The sequence below is a fragment of the Geotrypetes seraphini genome, chromosome 5 (assembly GCF_902459505.1).
Source record: "Geotrypetes seraphini chromosome 5, aGeoSer1.1, whole genome shotgun sequence".
In the NCBI taxonomy this organism is placed as follows: domain Eukaryota; kingdom Metazoa; phylum Chordata; class Amphibia; order Gymnophiona; family Dermophiidae; genus Geotrypetes; species Geotrypetes seraphini.
In genome coordinates this window covers 153,302,062-153,322,932 of record NC_047088.1, presented here as the reverse complement: position 1 = coordinate 153,322,932, position 20,871 = coordinate 153,302,062, and the positions used below count along the sequence as shown (strand labels likewise).

The following is a 20,871-nucleotide window of genomic DNA, read 5'->3' as shown; positions in this document are numbered from 1 at the left end:
GTTCCACAGGGGGACCGCTCCTGTTCAATATATTTATTAACGACCTGGAGGCAGGAACAAAATGTGAGGTTATTAAATTTGCGGATGACACCAAACTATACAGCAGGGTTAATAACATAGAGGACTGTGAAGATCTCCAAAAAGATCTGACAACGCTGGAAGAGTGGGCCAAAAAGTGGCAAATGAGCTTCAACATAGGGAAATGCAAGGTCATGCATGTAGGGAAAAAAAACCCGATGTTCATTTACAAAATGGGGGGATCACCGCTAGGGGTGAGCAACCTTGAAAGAGACCTGGGAGTGATGGTAGACACAACCTTGAAGGCGTCGGCACAGTGTGCAACAGCCTCAAAGAAAGCAAACAAAATGGGTATCATTAAGAAAGGTATCACGACCAGGACGAAGGAAGTCATCCTGCCACTGTATCGTGCAATGGTGCGCCCGCACCTGGAGTACTGTGTCCAGTACTGGTCGCCGTACCTCAAGAAGGACATGGCGGTACTTGAGAGAGTCCAGAGAAGAGCAACTAAGCTAATAAAGGGTATGGAGGACCTCTCATATACTGACAAACTGAAAAGGCTGGGGCTTTTCTCCCTGGAAAAGCGGAGACTTAGAGGAGACATGATAGAAACCTTCAAGATCATGAAGGGTGTAGAAAAAGTAGACAGGGACAGATTTTTCAAATTATGGGGAACTACAAGTACAAGGAGGCACTCAGAGAAATTGAAAGGGGAAAGGTTTAGAACAAACGCCAGGAAGTTCTTTTTCACCCAGAGGGTGGTGGATACATGGAACGCGCTACCAGAGGAGGTGATAAGCAGGAGCACGCTACAGGGCTTCAAAGAAGGTTTGGAGAGGTATCTGGAGGACAAAGGGATTGAGGGGTACAGATAGGAGTAGAGGTAGGTTATAGGGATAGGATTAGAGGATTAGAGGTAAGTTACAAAATTAGTCTGGGACCACTGTTCAGGCAATAGGCTTGATGGGCCGCCGCGGGAGAAGACCGCTGGGCAGGATGGACCTCTGGTCTGTCTCAGCGGAGTCACCTTCTTATGTTCTTAACCTGGAAATTGGTACGACAAGTGAGGTGATTAAATTTGCAGACGATACTAAGTTATTGAGAGTAGTGAAAACGCAGGAGGATTGCGAAGACCTGCAACGTGACATAAACACGCTCGATAAATGGGCAGCGACATGGCAAATGAGATTTAACGTGGATAAGTGTAAGGTGATGCACGTTGGTAACAAAAATCTTATACACGAATACAGGTTGTCTTGTGCAGTACTTGGAGATACCCCCCAGGAAAGAGACTTGGGAGTACTGGTCGACAAGTCAATGAAGCTGTCTGCACAATGTGCGACGGCAGTGAAAAGGGCGAACAGAATGCTAGGAATGATTAAGAAGGGGATCACGAACAGATCGGAGAAGGTTACTCGAAAGGGTCCAGAGAAGAGCAACTAAAATGATTAAGGGGTTGGAGGAGTTGCCGTATAGTGAGAGATTAGAGAAACTGGGCCTCTTCTCCCTTGAAAAGAGGAGAATGAGAGGGGACATGATCGAAACATTCAAGATAATGAAGGGAATAGACTTTGTAGATAAAGACATGTTGTTCACCCTCTCCAAGTAGAGAGAACAAGAGGACATTCTCTAAAGTTAAAAGGGGATAGATTCCGTACAAATGTAAGGAAGTTCTTCACCCAGACAGTGGTAGAAAACTGGAACGCTCTTCCCGAGGCTGTTATAGGAGAAAACACCCTCCAGGGATTCAAGACAGACAAGTTCCTGCTGAACCGGAACTTACGCAGGTAAGGCTAGTCTCAGGACACTGGTCTATGACCTAAGGGCTGTCACGTGAGTGGACTGCTAGACACGATGGACCACTGGTCTGACCCAGCAGCGGCAATTCTTATGTTCTTTAGCCGTGGTTTCATCAAGCAGCCTCGGGGCTTTTGCTAGGCCAGCCCACCTCGCATTATCAAAGGCGTGGCTGCCTGATTAAACCCCTGCTAAAGCTAAACTAAAGCTAGCGGCAGCTATGACTAAGTCAGAATCACACTGAGCTGCTGCTGCTGGTTCGAGGTGTAACCATTACTGCGGTCTGACCAGGACTCTACAGCTCCTCCAGTGGTTACCAAGTAAAATAGAACTAGCGTGTGACCCGGGATGGAGTCACCCTGCAGGACTGGACTGTTAGTAATCAGGAACTCAAAAACAAAAATCAAACAAAGTCACAACAATTGAGGTTTGCAGCAAAATACTTCAGTTTTACTTGTTCCTTCATTCAGGTAAGTAGTTCATCATTACAGCTGCAAAATTGTCAGAATTCAAAACAGCAGCCAAAATGCCAAGAAGGGACAGCAAACAAAACAGCCCCCAAAATAAAGTTCAAATTAGCAGCTAAGTCTTCTTCTCTCTGTAGAGCTAACATAAGCCTGCTCCCAAGCAGCTTGTTCAATTTTCACAGCTACCATTCAGGGTACTGGCTTCCACACTTCACAGTAATTGAAAGAAAACAAGTAAAGCCTCTGGCAACTTTATATGACTGCCAGGAAAGGAGAGTGACACAGGTTTTGTAAAAATAAAGCCACAGGTATGGCCTTCAAAATCCCACCCAGGGTGTTAACAAAACCTCTCCCCAAACTCACACTCCTAGCTTTACCAAAACATCAAAATAGTCCAAACAGGCAAACAGTCAAAACACTCACTCTTTGTAGCTAGAGATCAAGTCCACCTGCATGGGCTCAGAAAAGTCAGTATCACACACTGCAGAACTTTCTTGACAATCCATGGGTTCCACATCCAATACAGGCAAGTTCTCAGCTTGTCCAGCTTCTGTTAGCTCCATGGGAATGAGTCTATTGCTCCTGTTTGGCCCAGGGAATTCCTCATGGAGGCAAGGTCTGAACCTCCTCCCTAGCCGGCCTGCTTGTCTGATCTCAACTGCTGGCTTACATACTCTAGGGCCACGCCCTACTCTGGCTGAGTCAGCAGTGTTCCAGGAGGCTCTTGGGCTCTCCCTGTGGTTGCTTGGGTACAGCTCACCTAACTCATTCTCAGATAATTCAGACTCCCTCTGGTGGTCAAAGGAGAAATTATCAGGAACAGGAAGGACCTTGAAATTTCCCTTCCGGGTTTTTCCCTTTACTTTTTCCCCTGACCTAACTGGGATCTTGGCAGGCATCGTGTCTGACTGGTCACAGGGGATGAGAAGAGGAGTCCCAGCAGCGTATAGCCGGCAGAAGGCAGGAAATCAGCCGGCGATCAGCGGCAGAAGGCAGGAAGTCAGGTGACGCCAGCACAGGTGATCGGCAGCAGGAGGTGAGATTGAATACAGATCGCAGGCCGCTAAAAAGTACCTGGAGGGCCGCAAGTTTGAGACCACTGATCTATACCATGTTTTCTAGAATATATTTTGGCAGCCTCAGTGAAATAAATGAATTTTTCTGTGCATAAATTCACAATATCTTGTTTTTTTTGCTAAACCTGTACTCTCTGGATCACTTTTTTATATCACAGCATGCTTAAAATTAATAATAAGGTTAATTTACAATTTTTGCTTTTTGTTTTTAGTGGACCAGTATTAGCACTAGCCTTGGTGAAAGATCATGCTGTGGAAGAGTGGAGGAAACTTCTAGGTCCTACAAATCTTGCTGAGGCCATTAATGAAGCACCAAATAGGTTTGTGACATTTAATTTTTAAAAAATGTTAGGGTTTTTAATTAATTTACATATTAAGAATATAATGTATGATGTTCAAGTGTTATACGATAGTATTTCATGCTGTTCTTTTTGTGCACTTGATGTAAGTTTGAAAAATAATAAAATTTAAAAAAAAAAAATGTTATTATATTCACCAAAACAAATGACAGGAAATTATTTGGAAAAAAAAAAAAAAGGAGAAAGGGTATAATTACATTACAGTCAAAAGAAAACTAATATCACTTCATCCCACAAACTGGGAGTCAAAATAAGGAAATTAAGCTAAGGAAATTAAAAAAAAAATCCAATGGAGCAGACATACAGAAACAATTGATTTCTCCCTTGCATTCATAAATTCTATGAGCTGATTTGACCCTAAGTGAAAGAGAAGTAATGGAACTAAAATTAACAAAACAACAAGGAAATTTTAATATAAATGTCCCCGGCAGAGCCAGAACCCTCAGCTTTAAAACTAGAAAGCTCTTTCTTCTTGCTTGATTCATACAAGACATAAGAATAGCCTTACTGGGTCAGACCAATGGTCCATCAAGCCCAGTTACCCGTTCTCACAGTGGCCAATCCAGGTCACTAGTACCTGGCCAAAACCCAAGGAGTAGCAATATTCCATGCTACTGATCCAGGGCAAGCAGTGGCTTACCCCATGTCAGAAAACAAACAAACAAGTTAGTGTAATTTTTTTTTAATAGTTTTGGTGTCAGTATTTTTACAGTGATTTTATGTTCACAATCCTAAGGTTTAACATGGAAAGATGAGTGACCCAATCCAAGCAGAACAATTTACACAATGTAATAAAGGAAAAGTATTTAAATACTCAGAGAGGTAGGTAAGAGTTAGCAATCAAACTGCTATCGGACTACCATAGTTCAATTTTTTACTCGTTTGCTAGGAGCTTCTAATTTTTTGATGCACCCTGCTAGCAGATTGCATGAGACTCCTTAATAGTAATTAGTGCACTCTAGGCAAACTTTTGGCCTTGGACCTTCTCAATTAACTTTTAGGCCTCTAGATGCCTCATTGACCTAAAATTAAGATCACCCCAATTCTATGCCTGCTAACACGGGTAGTAGAATATATTATTGCCTGGGAGAGCCAAACAAAAATTAATCTCTGTTCCTGCCCCCCTCCCTGTTTGCTGATACTATGTGAGCCAGAAAATTGGTAGAGCCACTGTAATATAATAACTAAGTAAATGTAACTAGGTACTGTACTCAAAAGTTTTGTTTGTTTTACTTGTAAAGAAATACAGGAGAACATTTGTTTGTTTTACTTTTACTCAAGTAATAATTTCACCAATTCTTACTACTTTTATTCAGTTACAGTAAAAAGTAAAAGCAGAACTGGAAGCGAGATGTAAATGATTGACTCCATAGTAAACCAAATGAAACAGCAAAATTGAAAATAGGATTTTGCTGTTGCAAACCTCATCACACAAACAGTGCATCATCTCTTAAATTTTGCTGTTCAGGGAGCACAGCATATAATGGTGGAGTTGCCTGTGTTTCTTGAACTAGTTACTGGTCTCCTGCCAAACAGAACAGTGATGAATTGGGTCACTATGAAGTGGAGATGAAGCTGTAGTTGGCAATTCTTAGTGAACCCACATATGTCTCTATCACAACAGGCTGCTGGTCGTCCTATGGAAAGTTTTACATTGGGGTGGGTGACCATTAGTTTGAAAAAGTCTTCAGAGAGGAAGTCTGTTTGGCCTTAAGACTGAAGGATTCCTATACTTTTGATGTTCTTGTATCAGTTCTCAAAGATATTCAAACAGTGTTTGCCATCAGATGAAAATTTTTTAGAACAGACAACATTGTACAAGCCTTCTTTGTAACTGGACAGCATAATGATGATAATGAAGATGAAGAAACAAGTGATGAATTAGCACTACTTCTAATGTAGATGATAATGATAATAACGATGATAAAGTTTCTTTGCTATATGGAGGCCAAGTGCTTCAGAGATTCCCTAGCCTGATTTGAATTTTTTATTAATCAGACTGAAGAATTCACTTCCTGCTATTGCACTTGTTGAATACCTTTCTAGCTGTGCTGGATAAATGACTCATAAGTGCACTCACATAAATGACAATAATTTTCTTTTTTTTTTTTTATAAATCTTTATTCATTTTCAAAAATTACAACAAGTGTACAACATTCATTCAAAAATACCTTAATTCATCACTTGACATTCTTATTTGTATTACTCCAAATAAATACTTATATAAGAAACCCATCCCTCCCTCCCATATACCAATTTGTATTACTCCAAATAAATAATTATAAGAAGCCCACTCCCCCCGCCCATATACCAATAAATAACAATTATCAATTATTATCCTTCAGAATCCCACCCCCTTATCTTATTCAATACTTTGGTGTTTAAGATGTCTGATCACTAGAATAAATCGCCAATGGCCCCATAATCTTTTTAAACTTATTATAATTACCTTGTTGCAGAGCAAATACCCTTTCCATCTTATAAATATGGCACACTGAATTCCACCAAAAAGTATAATTTAATTTAGTATAATCTTTCCAATTCCCTGTAATTTGCTGAATGGCAACCCCTGTTAAAATTAATAAAAGTTTATTATTATTAGCTGAAATTTGGCTTTTAAATCTCATTGAAGTACCGAATAATATAGTGTCATATGAAAGGGTAACATGATTTTCTAACTGAATTAATTTGGGGCCAAATTAACTTCCAAAAGGCATTTATATAGGGACAGAAAAATATCAAATGATCCAATGTCCCAACTTCTAAACCACAATGCCAGCATCTATTAGATCTGGAACTATCTAACTTCTGTAAACGAACTGGGGTCCATAAAGCTGTATGCAACAAAAAAACCATGTTTGTCTCATAGATGCTGCCCTCCAAGACCAAAAACGTGGCCATTGAGAAGCAGAAATTTGATGCCCAAGCTCAATGCTCCAAATGTCCCTAAGACCAGTTATTTGTTTTTTATTTAAATATCCATATAACAGTTTATACCACTGTGCGGCTTGGTAACCCAAGAAATCTGCCTGAAAGCACAGGAATTCCAAACTATACTGAGAATTAAGAACTTTCCATTCAGGGAACCCTTCCTGGATGGCCTGCTTCAAAAATTTTATTTTACTAAAAGCAAAGTGGATTGAATTGTAAAGCAATAAAATTGTTGGGATAAAATCATTAACAATAGTTGCATTAATTTTAGTTGTGGTACTTTTACGTTTTACTCAAAAAGTATTATATTAGGCAATAACTTTTTTATTTTCACTTAAGGAAATTTTTTAATTTGTTCTTCACTGTTCTTATGCATTTTCAGCTGAAGCTGAAACTCTACCACTGCCACCCTCACCACCCAGCCATTTGACCACAACTCATGTGCCTTCCTACCTCCTGGAGGCCCTCCCCAGGCCTTTAAATGGCCTGGTGGTGTAGTGGCTTCTTGGCCAAAATGGCTGCTGGAATTTCCCATGGCAGCCTTGTGAAACTGTCTTGAGAGGTCTCAGTGGCCATCTTGGGATTGGAAGCAGCATAAGCAGGAGCAATCTCCAGTCACTCCCATCTATGCTGTTTCCAATCCCAAAATGGCCACTATGGGGCTCATGTGGCTATCTCGGCAGCCATTTTGGCTAAGGAACCTGTGGGAGCAAAAGCAACTGGATATTGGTTTTACCCAAAAGATGCCCAAAAGATGCCTCTAGATCATTAAGATGTTTAAAAGTAGACCTTGAGGTCCTTTGGGTGGTGGAAGGGTGGAGGGATTGGGGTTGGCTGACTGGCCAGTTGACCAGCCCTCTTTTGGAAGGAGGGGTTGTAGCTTTGGTGACTGGCCAGAGACTGGTTTCAGTTTTGGTTCTCACCAAAACTGAGCTGTGAATTGGTTCTCACCAAAACTGAGCTGTCAATTGGCATCTAGTTTGGACAATAGCATCTAATATTCCATATATTATGTTTTTTTTCTACAGTTTAAGAGCAGAATTTTCTCCAAAAGAGTCTGAGATAAATCAGTTTCATGGCAGTTTATCTGAAGAAGAAGCTGAAAGAGAGCTATCTTTCTTCTTCCCAGTAGAGTACACTCTGGCCACTATCAAACCTGATGCCCTGGCAGAACATCAAGGTAAAATGTATTATTAGAAGGCAAAGATATGGGCTAGCCTGGTGGCTTAGCAGTAGTTTGATTTCTTGGGCCAATGATGCTGAGAGAATGTTTGAAGCTCTTGGTAAGAAAGAAGGAATCTCAGCTATTGCACAACATCCATTTCTTAGGTTGTTTTTTTATTGCAATTATAGTATATTTATACGAGGACCATATTTAAAGTAGGAATCGTTTGTATATATTAACAACCTAAGTAGGTGTTTTGTACTGGAACATTGTCAGGAACATGTCTAGACTTGTCTGTAACCCTGCCTATCAGTGCCAAGCTTTTCAGTGCATCAGATGTATTTTCACACAGGTATTTCATTAATCGTGTCTATTATCAATCCTTCCAATTGTGAGATGCGATCAGTAATTTGTATTTTAAATGCAAAGAACCTTCACCCAGCTGAAATTCATCGACAGCTAATTGAATTGTATGGAGAAGGTGTAATAAATGAGGCAAATGTATGGAAATGGTGTTGATTGAACATAAGAATTGCCGCTGCTGGGTCAGACCAATGGTCCATCCTGCCCAGCAAGCCGCTCACGCGGCGGCCCCAAGGTCAAGACCAGTGCACCAAATGAGTCCAGTCTCACCAGTTTAGCATGAACTTGTCCAATTTTGTCTTGAAACCCTGGAGGGTGTTTTCCCCTAAAACAGACTCCGGAAGAGCGTTCCGGTTTTCTACCACTCTCTGGGTGAAGAAGAATTTCCTTACGTTTGTACGGAATCTATCCCCTTTCAACTTTAGAGTGTCCTCTCATTCTCCCTACCTTGGAGAGGGTGAATAGTCTGTCTTTCTCTACTAAGTCTATTCCCTTCAGTATTTTGAATGTTTCAATCATGTCCCCTCGCAGTCTCCTCTTTTCAAGGGAGAAGAGGTACAGTTTCTCTAATCTCTCACTGTACGGCAACCCCTCCAGCCCCTTAACCATTTTAGTTGCCCTTCTCTGGACCCTTTCGAGTAGTACCGTGTCCTTCCTCATGTACGGCGATCAGTGCTGGACGCAGTACTCCAGGTGAGGGTGCTCCATGGCCCGGTACAGCAGCATGATAACCTTCTCGGATCTGTTTGTGAACCCCTTCTTGATCATTCCTAGCATTCTGTTCGCCCCTTTTTGCCGCCGTAGCACATTGTGCAGATGGCTTCATGGACTTGTCGATCAGAACTTCCAAGTCCCTTTCCTGGGAGGTCTCTCCAAGTACAGCCCCGGACATCCTGTATTCGTGCATGAGATTTTTGTTCCTGACATGCATCACTTTGCACTTATCCACACTGAACCTCATTTCTCGAGCTTGATTATGTCACTTTGCAGTTCTTCGCAATCCCCCTGTGTCTTCACTACTCTGTATAACTTCGTATCGTCCGCAAATTTAATCACCTTGCTTGTTGTACCAATGTCCAGATCGTTTATAAAGACGTTGAAGAGCACAGGTCCAAGCACTGAGCCCTGCGGCACCCCGCTGGTGATGCTCTTCCAGTCTGAGAATTGTTCATTTACCCCCACTCTCTGTTTCCTATGCTCCAGCCAGTTTTTAATCCACGTGCGAATTTCACCCTTGATTCCATGGCATGCAATTTTCCGAAGTAGTCGTTCATGTGGAACCTTGTCAAACGCCTTCTGAAAATCCAGATATACAGTGTCAACCGGGTCACCCTTGTTTATCCGCCTGTTTACTCCCTCAAAGAAGTGCAGCAAGTTCGTCAGGCAAGATCTGCCTTTACTGAAACCATACTGGCTGGTCCTTATCAGATCATGTCCATCAAGATGATCAATGATGCGGTCCTTTATCAGCACCTCTACCATCTTTCCCTGTACCGAGGTCAGACTCACCGGTCTGTAGTTTCCCAGATCTCCCCTCGAACCTTTTTTGAAGATCGGCGTAACATTCGCCACCTTCCAGTCTTCTGGAATCTTTCCTGATTTTAATCGACAGATTGGCTATTAGCTGAAGCAGTTCAGCTATAGTCCCTTTCAGTTCCTTGATGACCCTCGGATGGATGCTATCTGGTCCTGGGGATTTGTCTCCCTTAAGCTTATCAATCTGCTTGCATACCTCTTCTAGACTGACCGTCAACCCTGTCAGTTTCCCGTCTTCGTTTCCAGCATATAGGGAGAACAAACATGAACAATGAAGCAAGATCTGGACACCCGTCTATCATCACAGAAGAACTGGACTGCAATTGATGCACATATTCAGCAGAACAGGAGTTTCACAATTGATGAACTTCTTGAGGATTTTCTTATATTTCTTGTTCTATTGTTTATGAAATTATCACTGATTGCCTTTACTACAAGAAGATTTGTGCAAAGTGGGTTCCAAGAATGTTGATACCAGAACACAGAAAAGAATCCCATCCTCATGTTGCTCGAAACACAGCAGAAGTGTTGCAGAAGAGTCAGTGTGAGATACTGGACCATCCTTTATACAGCCTGGACCTGGTGACATTAGGCTTTAATTTTTTCCAAAATTAAAGGAATCCTTGTGCGGAAACACATGCAGATCGATGACGGCATCCACAAAACTGTCAACAGCTGGTATAAGGAACAGGAAGAAAACTTTTTCAATGAGGGGATTTGTCAAGCTCATCCCCAGTCTTAAAAAAGCTTGGACGTCAACAGGGATTATATTGAAAAGTAGTTTAACACATATTTTCACTGTAATAAGAAAGTTTTTGAGTTACAATAAATTGTTCTGAGTTTACAACAAAATGATTCTTACTTTAAAAATAGGCTTTGTATATTGAAGAGTTAGAAACTGCTTTATATATGGACTGAGTAGACCTTGTTATATCAGGAACAATCAATACTTTCTCACTAAGAAAGCAAAGTTCTTTAGTCTTAAAATACTTTGGAGAAAAGGTGGGAGAGGGGAGATATATAATAGAGACTTTTAAATACCTACATGGCATAAATACATATGAGGGGAGTCTCTTTCCATTGAAAGGAAACTCAAGAATGAGAGAGCCTAAGATTAAGTTAAGTGGTGATAGGCTCAGGAGAAATCTAAGGAAATACATTTTTACAGAAAGGGTGGTAGATGCGTGGAATAGTCTCCCAGTAGAGGTGTTAGAGACAAAGACTGTGAATTCAAGAAAGCATGGGACAGGCATGTGGTATCTCTTGGGGAAAGGAGGAGATAGTGGATGCTGCAGATGGGCAGATAGACAAAAGTCACTAACAAGATGGTCATATTAACTTCTTCATGAGACTTCTCTAAAATACCAGTCAAGCCAAACTGCTTGAGGAAACATCCACAACTATCAGGCATTGACTGTTTCTTAATAACTGGGAGATAATATAGCTTATGCAATGGAGAGAGATCCTCTGTAGAATATTTAAACACTTCTTGAATATATTTATAAAACACATTTTAGGTGACATTGTCATAAATAGTGGAAAATTCAACTGGTGCAAATTTAATTGCTTATAATTTTCAAAGTTCTCTATCTTCTCTGAAATAACAAAAGGACTTGTAAATACGTACTGTTAGCATGACATTGTGCTATTCAGGGCCTAACATGAAAATTAGCCTAACTGACGCTTTAAGGCCTACCCAGAGTGTAGCCAAAGGCATCTGGGAGATATTACAAGTCTGACCCTTGGTGATGTCAGTGCAGGTAGACTGGATGTCTCCTACCTTTTGGGCTTGGTTTACATGTTTTAGGACCAGTGCTTAAGAGCAACAAAAGGAACCAAACTGCTTAAGATCTGATGAACTGTGTTTTTGCTGCTTTTTTGTAGTATATATGCTAATGTTGCTGTCGAGGATTTGATGGACTGTATTTTTCTGCTTTGCTTTATGAGTGGTTCGTCAGCCTGTTTGGGAAATTTTTTTCCAGTGCTTATCTCCACCAAGAAAGGACATAGATACTGATTTTTCTACATCTTAGTGGATTTTGATGTAAATTTTGGAATTTTTTGTTTTGTTTTTCTACTTTGGCTGTTCCTACTATTGGCAGGAGATTTAACCAAGTACATACGATTTTGTGGAGTTTTTTGACTTATGATGAACTGAGGGCTTACTCACTAATACAGCTTTTGCTGTTTGATGGGCTTTTCATATTGAATGAGGTCTTTTTCTCCAACATTTTTTTGGTATGCTGGTAATCTCCTTCCTCTGCAGAAGGAGATAAAGTATTTGTTTTCTTTGATTTCAATTACCCCAACATTTACTGGTTAAATGTTACATTGAAGAGTTCTAGGGAGGTAAAATTCCTAGCCATCGTAAATGACTGCTTCTTGGAGCAACTGGTCTGTGAACTAGTGCTGCCCGATTCAGGGAAAAAATTTCAATTCGATTCGATTCAGCCTATTGAAATGATTTTTCGATTTGATTCAATTTTCCTGCCCAATTGGGTGTTGTTGTTTTTTTAAACATTCTGGTAGGTTTATTTTATAGCCTTTTCACCCCCTTTGCCTTCTCCTAACCACACTGGCGCTGTGGCGTAAACAAATAAACAAACAAAAAAAGACTTTTCCTCTCTCTCTTAAATCCTAGCTCACGTTCGCAGTCTAACACCAGCTCTGGCAGGATACACTTTTCAAATCTGACATATTGTAATCACAAAACAGAAAATAAAATTATTTTTTCTATCTTTTGTTTTCTGGTCATTATTCAGATCTTGTTGGTTCCAGGCTCTGGTTGTCTTCTGATAACTTGCTTGCCAGGGTCTCCTTCTTTCTCCATGCTAACCATCAATCTTCTATTTCTGTCCTCCCTTTCCGTTTCCTTTCCCTCCCCTGGAGGTCTGGCATCTTTCCTTTTTTTCATCTCCATCCATAGATCTACCTTTTCTCAACTTTCATCCAGCATCTCTCCCTTCTTCCCCACCACCCCAGGTTCCACCATCTCTCCCTTTCTGTTCCTTTCATCCCTAAATCCCATTGTCCACCATTTCTCTCCCTCTCCTCTGTTTTTAGACCCATTATTTCTTCCCCCCAAAGTCCGGCATATGCACATCTCTTTGAACCCCCCCTTCCCTCCCTCCCTCCATCTACTTCTACACCAGGGCCCCTCCCCTGAAGGTCTGTCCCCCACCCCTGAAGGTCTACACGCCACCCCTGAAGGCCTGCCTGTCCGCCCTGAAGGCCTGCACCCCACCCCACCCCTGAAGACTTGACTCCTCTCCGAAGGACTGAACCTCCCCCCTGTGTGTTACTCCCTGACCTCCATTTACCTGATTCTAGCAGGGAGCAGCCTACTATGGGGTGGCTGGTGCCAGGCTGGCACCCATTTCCCCGCGCCCCTCCCTTTCTGATCAAGCTCCCACTGCCACTATAGAGTGGGGGAGTGTGTCTGCTGGCTCACAATGCATTGCATAGCATTGCACAATATAGAGCATTGCTAATGACAGCTATCCAAAAAACGAATCAATAACAAACCCATTTAAACTGACATGTTATTTTAAAAATTGAATAAAAGTATATAGTTGGAAAAAAAGAATAAAGTTCAAGGTATTACCATTTTACGTCTTTCCATTAATCAACATCTCCTCCCCCCAATAGCTGCTGCTTTAGAATAACTAGGGGCATTATATAGAGCAAGGGTATTTTTCAGCATTTATTTTAAGTAGGAATGAAATCAAAGCACAAAAACATGGATGGGATGCAAACATACCGGGATATAATCTTTTTAGGAAGGACAGAGATGGTCATAAAGGTGGAGGAATAGCTCTCTATGTAAAGATCAATATCCAAGCAACCGAAATGCAAGGGACCTGGGGAGAGGAAGAAGCGATATGGATTGCTCTGAAAAGAGAAGATGGAACTTCTATCTATGTGGGTGTAGTCTACAGACCTCCGACTCAATCGCAGCAAATTGATAAGGATCTGATTGTGGATATCCAAAAGTTTGGAAGGAAAGAGGAGGTTCTGCTGTTGGGAGATTTCAACCTGCCGGATGCGGACTGGAATGTTCCGTCTGCGGAATCGGAAAGAAGTAGGGAGATTGTGGATGCCTTTCAAGAGGCTCTGCTCAGACAAATGGTGACGGAACCCACAAGGGAAAAAGCGATATTGGATCTGGTCCTCACAAATGGAGAGAGTATCTCTAATGTTCGAGTGGGTGCTCACCTGGGAAGTAGCGATCATCAAACGGTTTGGTTTGATATAATGGCTAAAGTGGAGAGCGGCTGCACGATACTTAAAGTCCTAGATTTCAAACGTACGGACTTTAATGCAATGGGAAAGTACCTGAAGAAAGAGCTGTTAGGATGGGAGGACATAAGAGAAGTGGAAAGACAGTGGTCTAAGCTGAAAGGAGCGATAAAAATGACTACGGACCTTTATGTGAAGAAAATCAATAAAAACAAGAGAAAAAGGAAGCCGATATGGTTCTCCAACCTAGTGGCTGAGAAAATAAAGGCGAAAGAGTTGGCGTTCATGAAATATAAAAAAACCCAAGAAGAGGAGAGCAGAAAGGACTACAGGGTGAAACTGAAAGAAGCCAAGAGAGAGATACGTTTGGCGAAGGCACAGGCGGAAGAATAAATGGCTAAAAATGTAAAAAAGGGAGATAAAATTTTTTTCAGATATATTAGTGAAAGGAGGAAGATAAAAAATGGAATTGCTAGGTTAAAAGATGCTGGGAACAAATATGTGGAGAGTGATGAGGAGAAAGCAAATGTGCTAAACAAATACTTCTGTTCTGTGTTCACAGAAGAAAATCCTGGAGAAGGACCGAGATTGTCTGGCAAAGTTACACGAGAAAATGGAGTAGATTCTGCGCCGTTCACGGAGGAGGGTGTTTATGAGCAACTTGAAAAACTGAAGGTGGACAAAGCGATGGGACCAGACGGGATCCATCCCAGGATACTAAGGGAACTCAGAGAGGTTCTGGCGAGTCCTATTAAAGACTTGTTCAACAAATCTCTGGAGACGGGAGTGATTCCTGGGGATTGGAGGAGAGCGGATGTGGTCCCTATTCATAAAAGTGGTCACAGGGATGAAGCAGGAAACTACAGGCCGTGGAGCCTCACTTCAGTTGTTGGAAAAATAATGGAAGTGTTGCTGAAAGAAAGGATAGTGTATTTCCTTGAATCTAATGGGTTACAGGATCCGAGGCAACATGGCTTTACAAAAGGTAAATCGTGCCAAACGAACCTGATTGAATTTTTTGATTGGGTAACCAGAGAGCTGGATCGAGGACATATGCTAGATGTAATTTACTTGGATTTCAGCAAAGCCTTTGATACAGTTCCTCATAGGAGGCTGTTGAACAAACTTGAAGGGCTGAAGTTAGGACCCAAAGTGGTGAACTGGGTCAGAAACTGGCTGTCGGACAGACGCCAGAGGGTGGTGGTTAATGGAAGTCGCTCGAAGGAAGGAAAGGTGACTAGTGGAGTCCCTCAGGGTTCGGTGCTGGGGCCAATCCTGTTCAATATGTATGTAAGTGACATTGCTGAAGGGTTAGAAGGAAAAGTGTGCCTTTTTGCAGATGATACCAAGATTTGTAACAGAGTAAACACCGAAGAGGGAGTGGAAAATATGAAAAAGGATCTGCAAAAGTTAGAGGAATGGTCTAATGCCTGGCAACTAAAATTCAATGCAAAGAAATGCAGAGTAATGCATTTGGGGATTAATAATAGGAAGGAACCGTATATGCTGGGAGGAGAGAAGCTGATATGCACGGACGGGGAGAGGGACCTTGGGGTGATAGTGTCCGAAGATCTAAAGGCGAAAAAACAGTGTGACAAGGCAGTGGCTGCTGCCAGAAGGATTCTGGGCTGTATAAAGAGAGGCGTAGAAGGAAGAAGGTGTTGATGCCCCTGTACAGGTCATTGGTGAGGCCCCACTTGGAGTATTTTGTTCAGTTTTGGAGACCGTATCTGGCGAAAGATGTAAGAAGACTTGAGGCGGTCCAGAGGAGGGCGACGAAAATGATAGGAGGCTTGCGCCAGAAGACATATGAGGAGAGACTGGAAGCCCTGAATATGTATACCCTAGAGGAAAGGAGAGACAGGGGAGATATGATTCAGACGTTCAAATACTTGAAGGGTATTAACGTAGAACAAAATCTTTTCCAGAGAAAGGAAAATGGTAAAACCAGAGGACATAATTTGAGGTTGAGGGGTGGTAGATTCAGGGGCAATGTTAGGAAATTCTACTTTACGGAGAGGGTAGTGGATGCCTGGAATGCGCTCCCGAGAGAGGTGGTGGAGAGTAAAACTGTGACTGAGTTCAAAGAAGCGTGGGATGAACACAGAAGATTTAGAATCAGAAAATAATATTAAAGATTGAACTAGGCCAGTTACTGGGCAGACTTGTACGGTCTGTGTCTGTGCATGGCCATTTGGAGGAGGATGGGCAGGGGAGGACTTCAATGGCTGGGAGGGTGTAGATGGGCTGGAGTAAGTCTTAACAGAGATTTCGGCAGTTGGAACCCAAGCACAGTACCGGGTAAAGCTTTGGATTCTCGCCCAGAAATAGCTAAGAAAAAAAAAAAAATAATAATAATTTTAAATTGAATCAGGTTGGGCAGACTGGATGGACCATTCGGGTCTTTATCTGCCGTCATCTACTATGTTACAAACACATAAGGTTGCAAATATTCCTATCCCCTCCCCAATACTTCTTGAATTTGGCAAGCATGCAGCAGAAGCAGCGGCCGCACAAACTTTCGAGCAGGGATGACTGACAGCTTGACGTGGTCCTCGGGGGAAGTGAAGAGCCGGCCCAGGTTCGAGTAGCTCCGGTGCAAGTACAGCCTGCAGAGATGATCGCCGGTACTTTAGCGATCATTGCAGGTTGCCATAGGCCTCAGAAGCTGTCTTCCCTCTGCCGCAGTCACGCCTCTCCTCTGACATCAGAGGCAGGATTGCGGCAGGGGGAAGACAGTTCCTGAGGGTCCGCTGGGAAACAGTGATCATAACGTGATCAAATTTGAGCTGATACTGGGAGTGACATCGTAAAAGAAATCTACTGTAGAGGCATTTAATTTTCAAAAGGGTGACTATGATAATATGAGAAAAATGGTTAGAAAGAAGCTAAAAGGATCAGTTGCAAAAGTAAACCTGGCATGGCTGTTATTTTGAAATGCTATCATGGAAGCCCAGACCAGATGTATTCCACGTATCACCAAAGGTGGAAAGAAGAGGAAATGAGAGCCTGTGTGGTTAAAAGGTGAAGTGAAAGAGGCTATTAGAGTTACTGTTGCTTGTGCTATGAGGCATGTAAGTGATTGGTTTCGATCTGCTGAGGACTTCACCACTACTAGCCTTGAACTGTCACTCCTGAGCTCTGTGCACTTTAGCTGTTACCTCCATGTGCTGAGATTGCGTCCCCCGCCTATTGCCATGCTGTCTCACCTGCTTCCTACAGCTGTTGCCGCATGGAGATGGATTTCCAGACATCATCATTTTTCTGCTAAGGCTTCTCCTTACCTGGCCATTAGAGATAATCCACACTTTCCAGTGGGTACCTCTTCTCCGGACTTTCAATGCTTAGTGCAGAAGGGCATTCATTATCTTTTTCATGTGCTTACAGAGGAGGGCAAGATGAGCCCTTTTCGGACTTACAAAGGGAATTTTCTCTTTCTCCGCAGGATATCTTTCCTTACTTACAACTTCATAATTACATTCAGAGTCTCTGATCTGACTGAAGATGTCCAGGAGGAATTAGGATTTTTATTTACTCTGCAAACTCAAAATAAAGTTCCTCTAAGATACCATCACAGAGCTCTATTGGACTCTTCTCCAGCACTTATGCACTGAGCTTATGCCGCAGCGTGGGAGTCAGATCTTTCCATTACTCTGTCGGAAGCTACTTTCAAGTCCTTTGTTCTTGCTATTCGCAAGATCACAATCCATGTAGCCAGTTGGGAGCTCCAGTATACATTTGCTCTTCGTCTACATATATCTCCCCGCCGGTCCTATTTGGCTGGAATAGCTCAGACCTCCGGATGTCCTAAGTGTGGATGCCAGGAGGCCACTTTGGGACATATGTTCTGTTAGTGCCCTCCAGTGCAACACTTTTGGGACCTGTTTTTGCGGGCCCTCTCCTCTCTCTGGAAGTGTGGCGTAAAGCTGGAAGCAAATGTTCTCTTTGATGTTTTCTCTCTGCAATTCCCTACTCCGAAGGGCTAACCTGCTTTTCTTCAACGGGCGATTCTTCAAGGAAAAAAGACTATCTTGTTGCTTTGGCTGGAGACATGTCATACAATTATAACAACAAAAATATGTCATAAAATGTAATTCTAAACTCAAAGACTCCAGACGAAAAGCAGACTATAGAAAGAAAACCAGAAAAGACCAAACCCATAGTACTAAGATCCAAATGCTAAAATTGTACATGTCCATTATGAAGAGACGTGTGGATCACCGCTAATTATAATGAGTGAGTCTTTAAAATATGAGACGGTAACGGATAGCCAGACCTGGTGAATGGAAGTGACAAATACTGGAGCCAAAACCAGAGCACTGTGATGAAACTTGAATATGGATACCTATTTATACTTTTGAGTAAAATTGCGATGTGAACATGTGAACAAAGAATAAATAATGTGTAAACTAAAAACCAAGAACAACATATTGTAACACCGAACTCAGAATTAATGAAACAACATGCTAAAAGAAGTTAACCCCCCCCCTAAAATAGGGCATATACATACTTAAAATGATGGCTGATTACAAACAGTATGCCTAGACTATATAGACCTAAACAGGGCAAAAATAAACGTATAGGAAATGAACAGCTGATAGTACAGAGTGTATCTTGAAAACATAAGCCGATAGTAGCTCAAAGACAAGCCGACCAGGTAGATGAAAAGTGAACCTGGGAAAGATCTAAATTATTGTACAAATGAGCTTCTATTGAAACCAAAGAATAAAACTACAGCACTTGGGAAAGTAAAAAAGGGAGAGTAAAATGGACATACCAAAAAGGTCTCTGCACTGATGAGATAAACTCGTACGCAGAATAAATGTGAATACGCAACAGTGGGGCTATGATATTTGATCCGTTGAAAGAGGTGCCAAAAAAGTGTCGGCAGTGGATTGAATGCACACTGATAGGGGAGGGGCATCGGGCTGTTAAAAAATGCTGCTTTAATAAATAAATGAAAATACTGGTGAAAAACTAAATAAAAACCCAAAACCATGATAAAATGCCGAACCTGACTGCAAGTGGTAGTGAAAGTAGCATAAGGCACCCGTAGTACTGTTAGTGCCAGAGCTGCTTAGAATAAAGAACCGTGCTGTACATGAGGAGAAAAAAAGAAAGAATAAGGTGATAAGATGTAAAGTGCTGGCCCCTCACTGCACCACTTGATAAAACTAAGGAGCGATGTTCTAGAGCAGGGGTGCCCACACTTTTTGGGCTTGCGAGCTGCTTTTAAAATGACCAAGTCAAAATGATCTACCAACAATAAAATTAAAAAAAAAACACAAAGCACACTGTACGCAGAGAAAATGTTAATAAATCATTCCTATTCCGGGGGTTTTTCAAAGAGGTCAAAGCAGATGACTCTATGCACTGTCACCTCAGTAACAATCATATAAAAATAGATAAATACCCCCCTCCCTTTTTACTAAACTATGATAGCAGTTTTTAGCGCAGGGAGCTGTGCTGAATGCCCAGCGCTGCTCTCGATGCTCATAGGCTCCCTGCAGTAAAAACCGCTATTGTGGTTTAGTAAAAGGGGACCATAGTGTAAAATATAGACAGCAGATATAAATTCAGACACATTTTGATCAGTAAATTTAAAATAAAATCATTTTTCCTACCTTGCTGTCTGGTGATTTCATGAGTCTCTGGTTGCACTTTCTTCTTCTGACTGTGCATCCAATCTTTCTTCCCTTCTTTCAGCCTGTATGCTTCCTCTCCTCCTGACCTCATTCCCCTCCCCCCAACTTTTTCTTCCTCTCTTCCTGCCCTTTCTTTCTTTCTCTCTTCATGCCCCCTTTCTTTTTTCTGTTTCTCTTCTTTCCTTCTGTCTCCCTGCCTGCCTTCTTTCTTTCTTTCTCCTTGCCCTCCCCCAAGCCACTGCCAATGCCGCTGCCATCAGGGAACAGGCCCCAAAACTGCCACCGCTGCCCCAAGCTCTCCCTACTTCGGGCCGACCAGCATTCTTCTCCCCGACGTCAATTCTGCCGTCAGAGAGGAAGGCTGATCAGCCCAAGATCACGATCGATTGGGAGAAATGCTGCCGGGTCCTGCCTTCGCGTAAACTGAAAGTAGGCAGGACCCGGCAGCAAGAAGAGCAAATGGAAAGCTTCACCGACCTGTCTCCCGCCTTAGCCTGTAGCGAACGTATGCTTTCAGGCTCTAACATGTGCGTGCCGGCTTCCCTTCTCTTCCCCCCCCCCCCCCTGACATAACTTCCGGTTTCGGAGGGAAGAGAAGGGAAGCCAGCATGCACACGTTAGAGCCCTGGAGCATAAGTTCGCTATGGGCTAAAGTGAAATCTCCAAACCGGCTTTTTTTTGTTTTGTTTTTTAATGTTGAGCAGCAGCGGCAGCAGAAGAATTTAGCTGGGCGGTCATCTAAATTACCCGGGCGGACTGCCCGGCTGAAAGGCCCTAGGGAGAACACTGGTATTTCACATGGCTTCCCAAATATGGAACAGTGGATATGGTTTCACCTCAGATTTTGTATCTAATGTTCTTCAGAGGCCATCTATTTTACAAATAGAAGACAATGTAGATAATATTAATACATCATGGATGGAATTTTTTAACATCTCTAAAAAATTAACCAGGGCCACCCTACATGGCGCTACTCTGCTTGAATATTGCAAAAAAGAGTATATCCCAAGTATATCTAAAGGCACCAACTTTATTTGTGAATGATCAAGATTTTCTTACTAAATGGGCCGGGATTCTAAATAAATGTTCTCTAGACATCATGGTTTTGATTATTGAACGCACGAGGGTCGCCACTGAAGCAGTCCAATTTGATTTAGATACAAAACTGGGGTAACTTAAGAGCACGTTAGATTCTGGGATTTTTGATATACAATTAGGTGAAATAAAGAAAAAAATTAACAGCTTTAGTGCTGGATTACAAAAATATAAAATCAA

General features: G+C 42.1%; 1 protein-coding gene across 1 annotated transcript in view; it reads left to right on the top strand.

Annotated features, from left to right (window-relative positions):
• Positions 1–20,871, top strand: part of NME9 (NME/NM23 family member 9) — a 206,151-nt gene that overhangs the window by 164,366 nt on the left and 20,914 nt on the right. The window contains exons 13-14 of the mRNA XM_033945325.1: positions 3,571–3,678; positions 7,677–7,828. Of these exons, the coding sequence (XP_033801216.1) occupies positions 3,571–3,678; positions 7,677–7,828 (260 nt within the window). The remainder of the gene's footprint in view (positions 1–3,570; positions 3,679–7,676; positions 7,829–20,871) is intronic.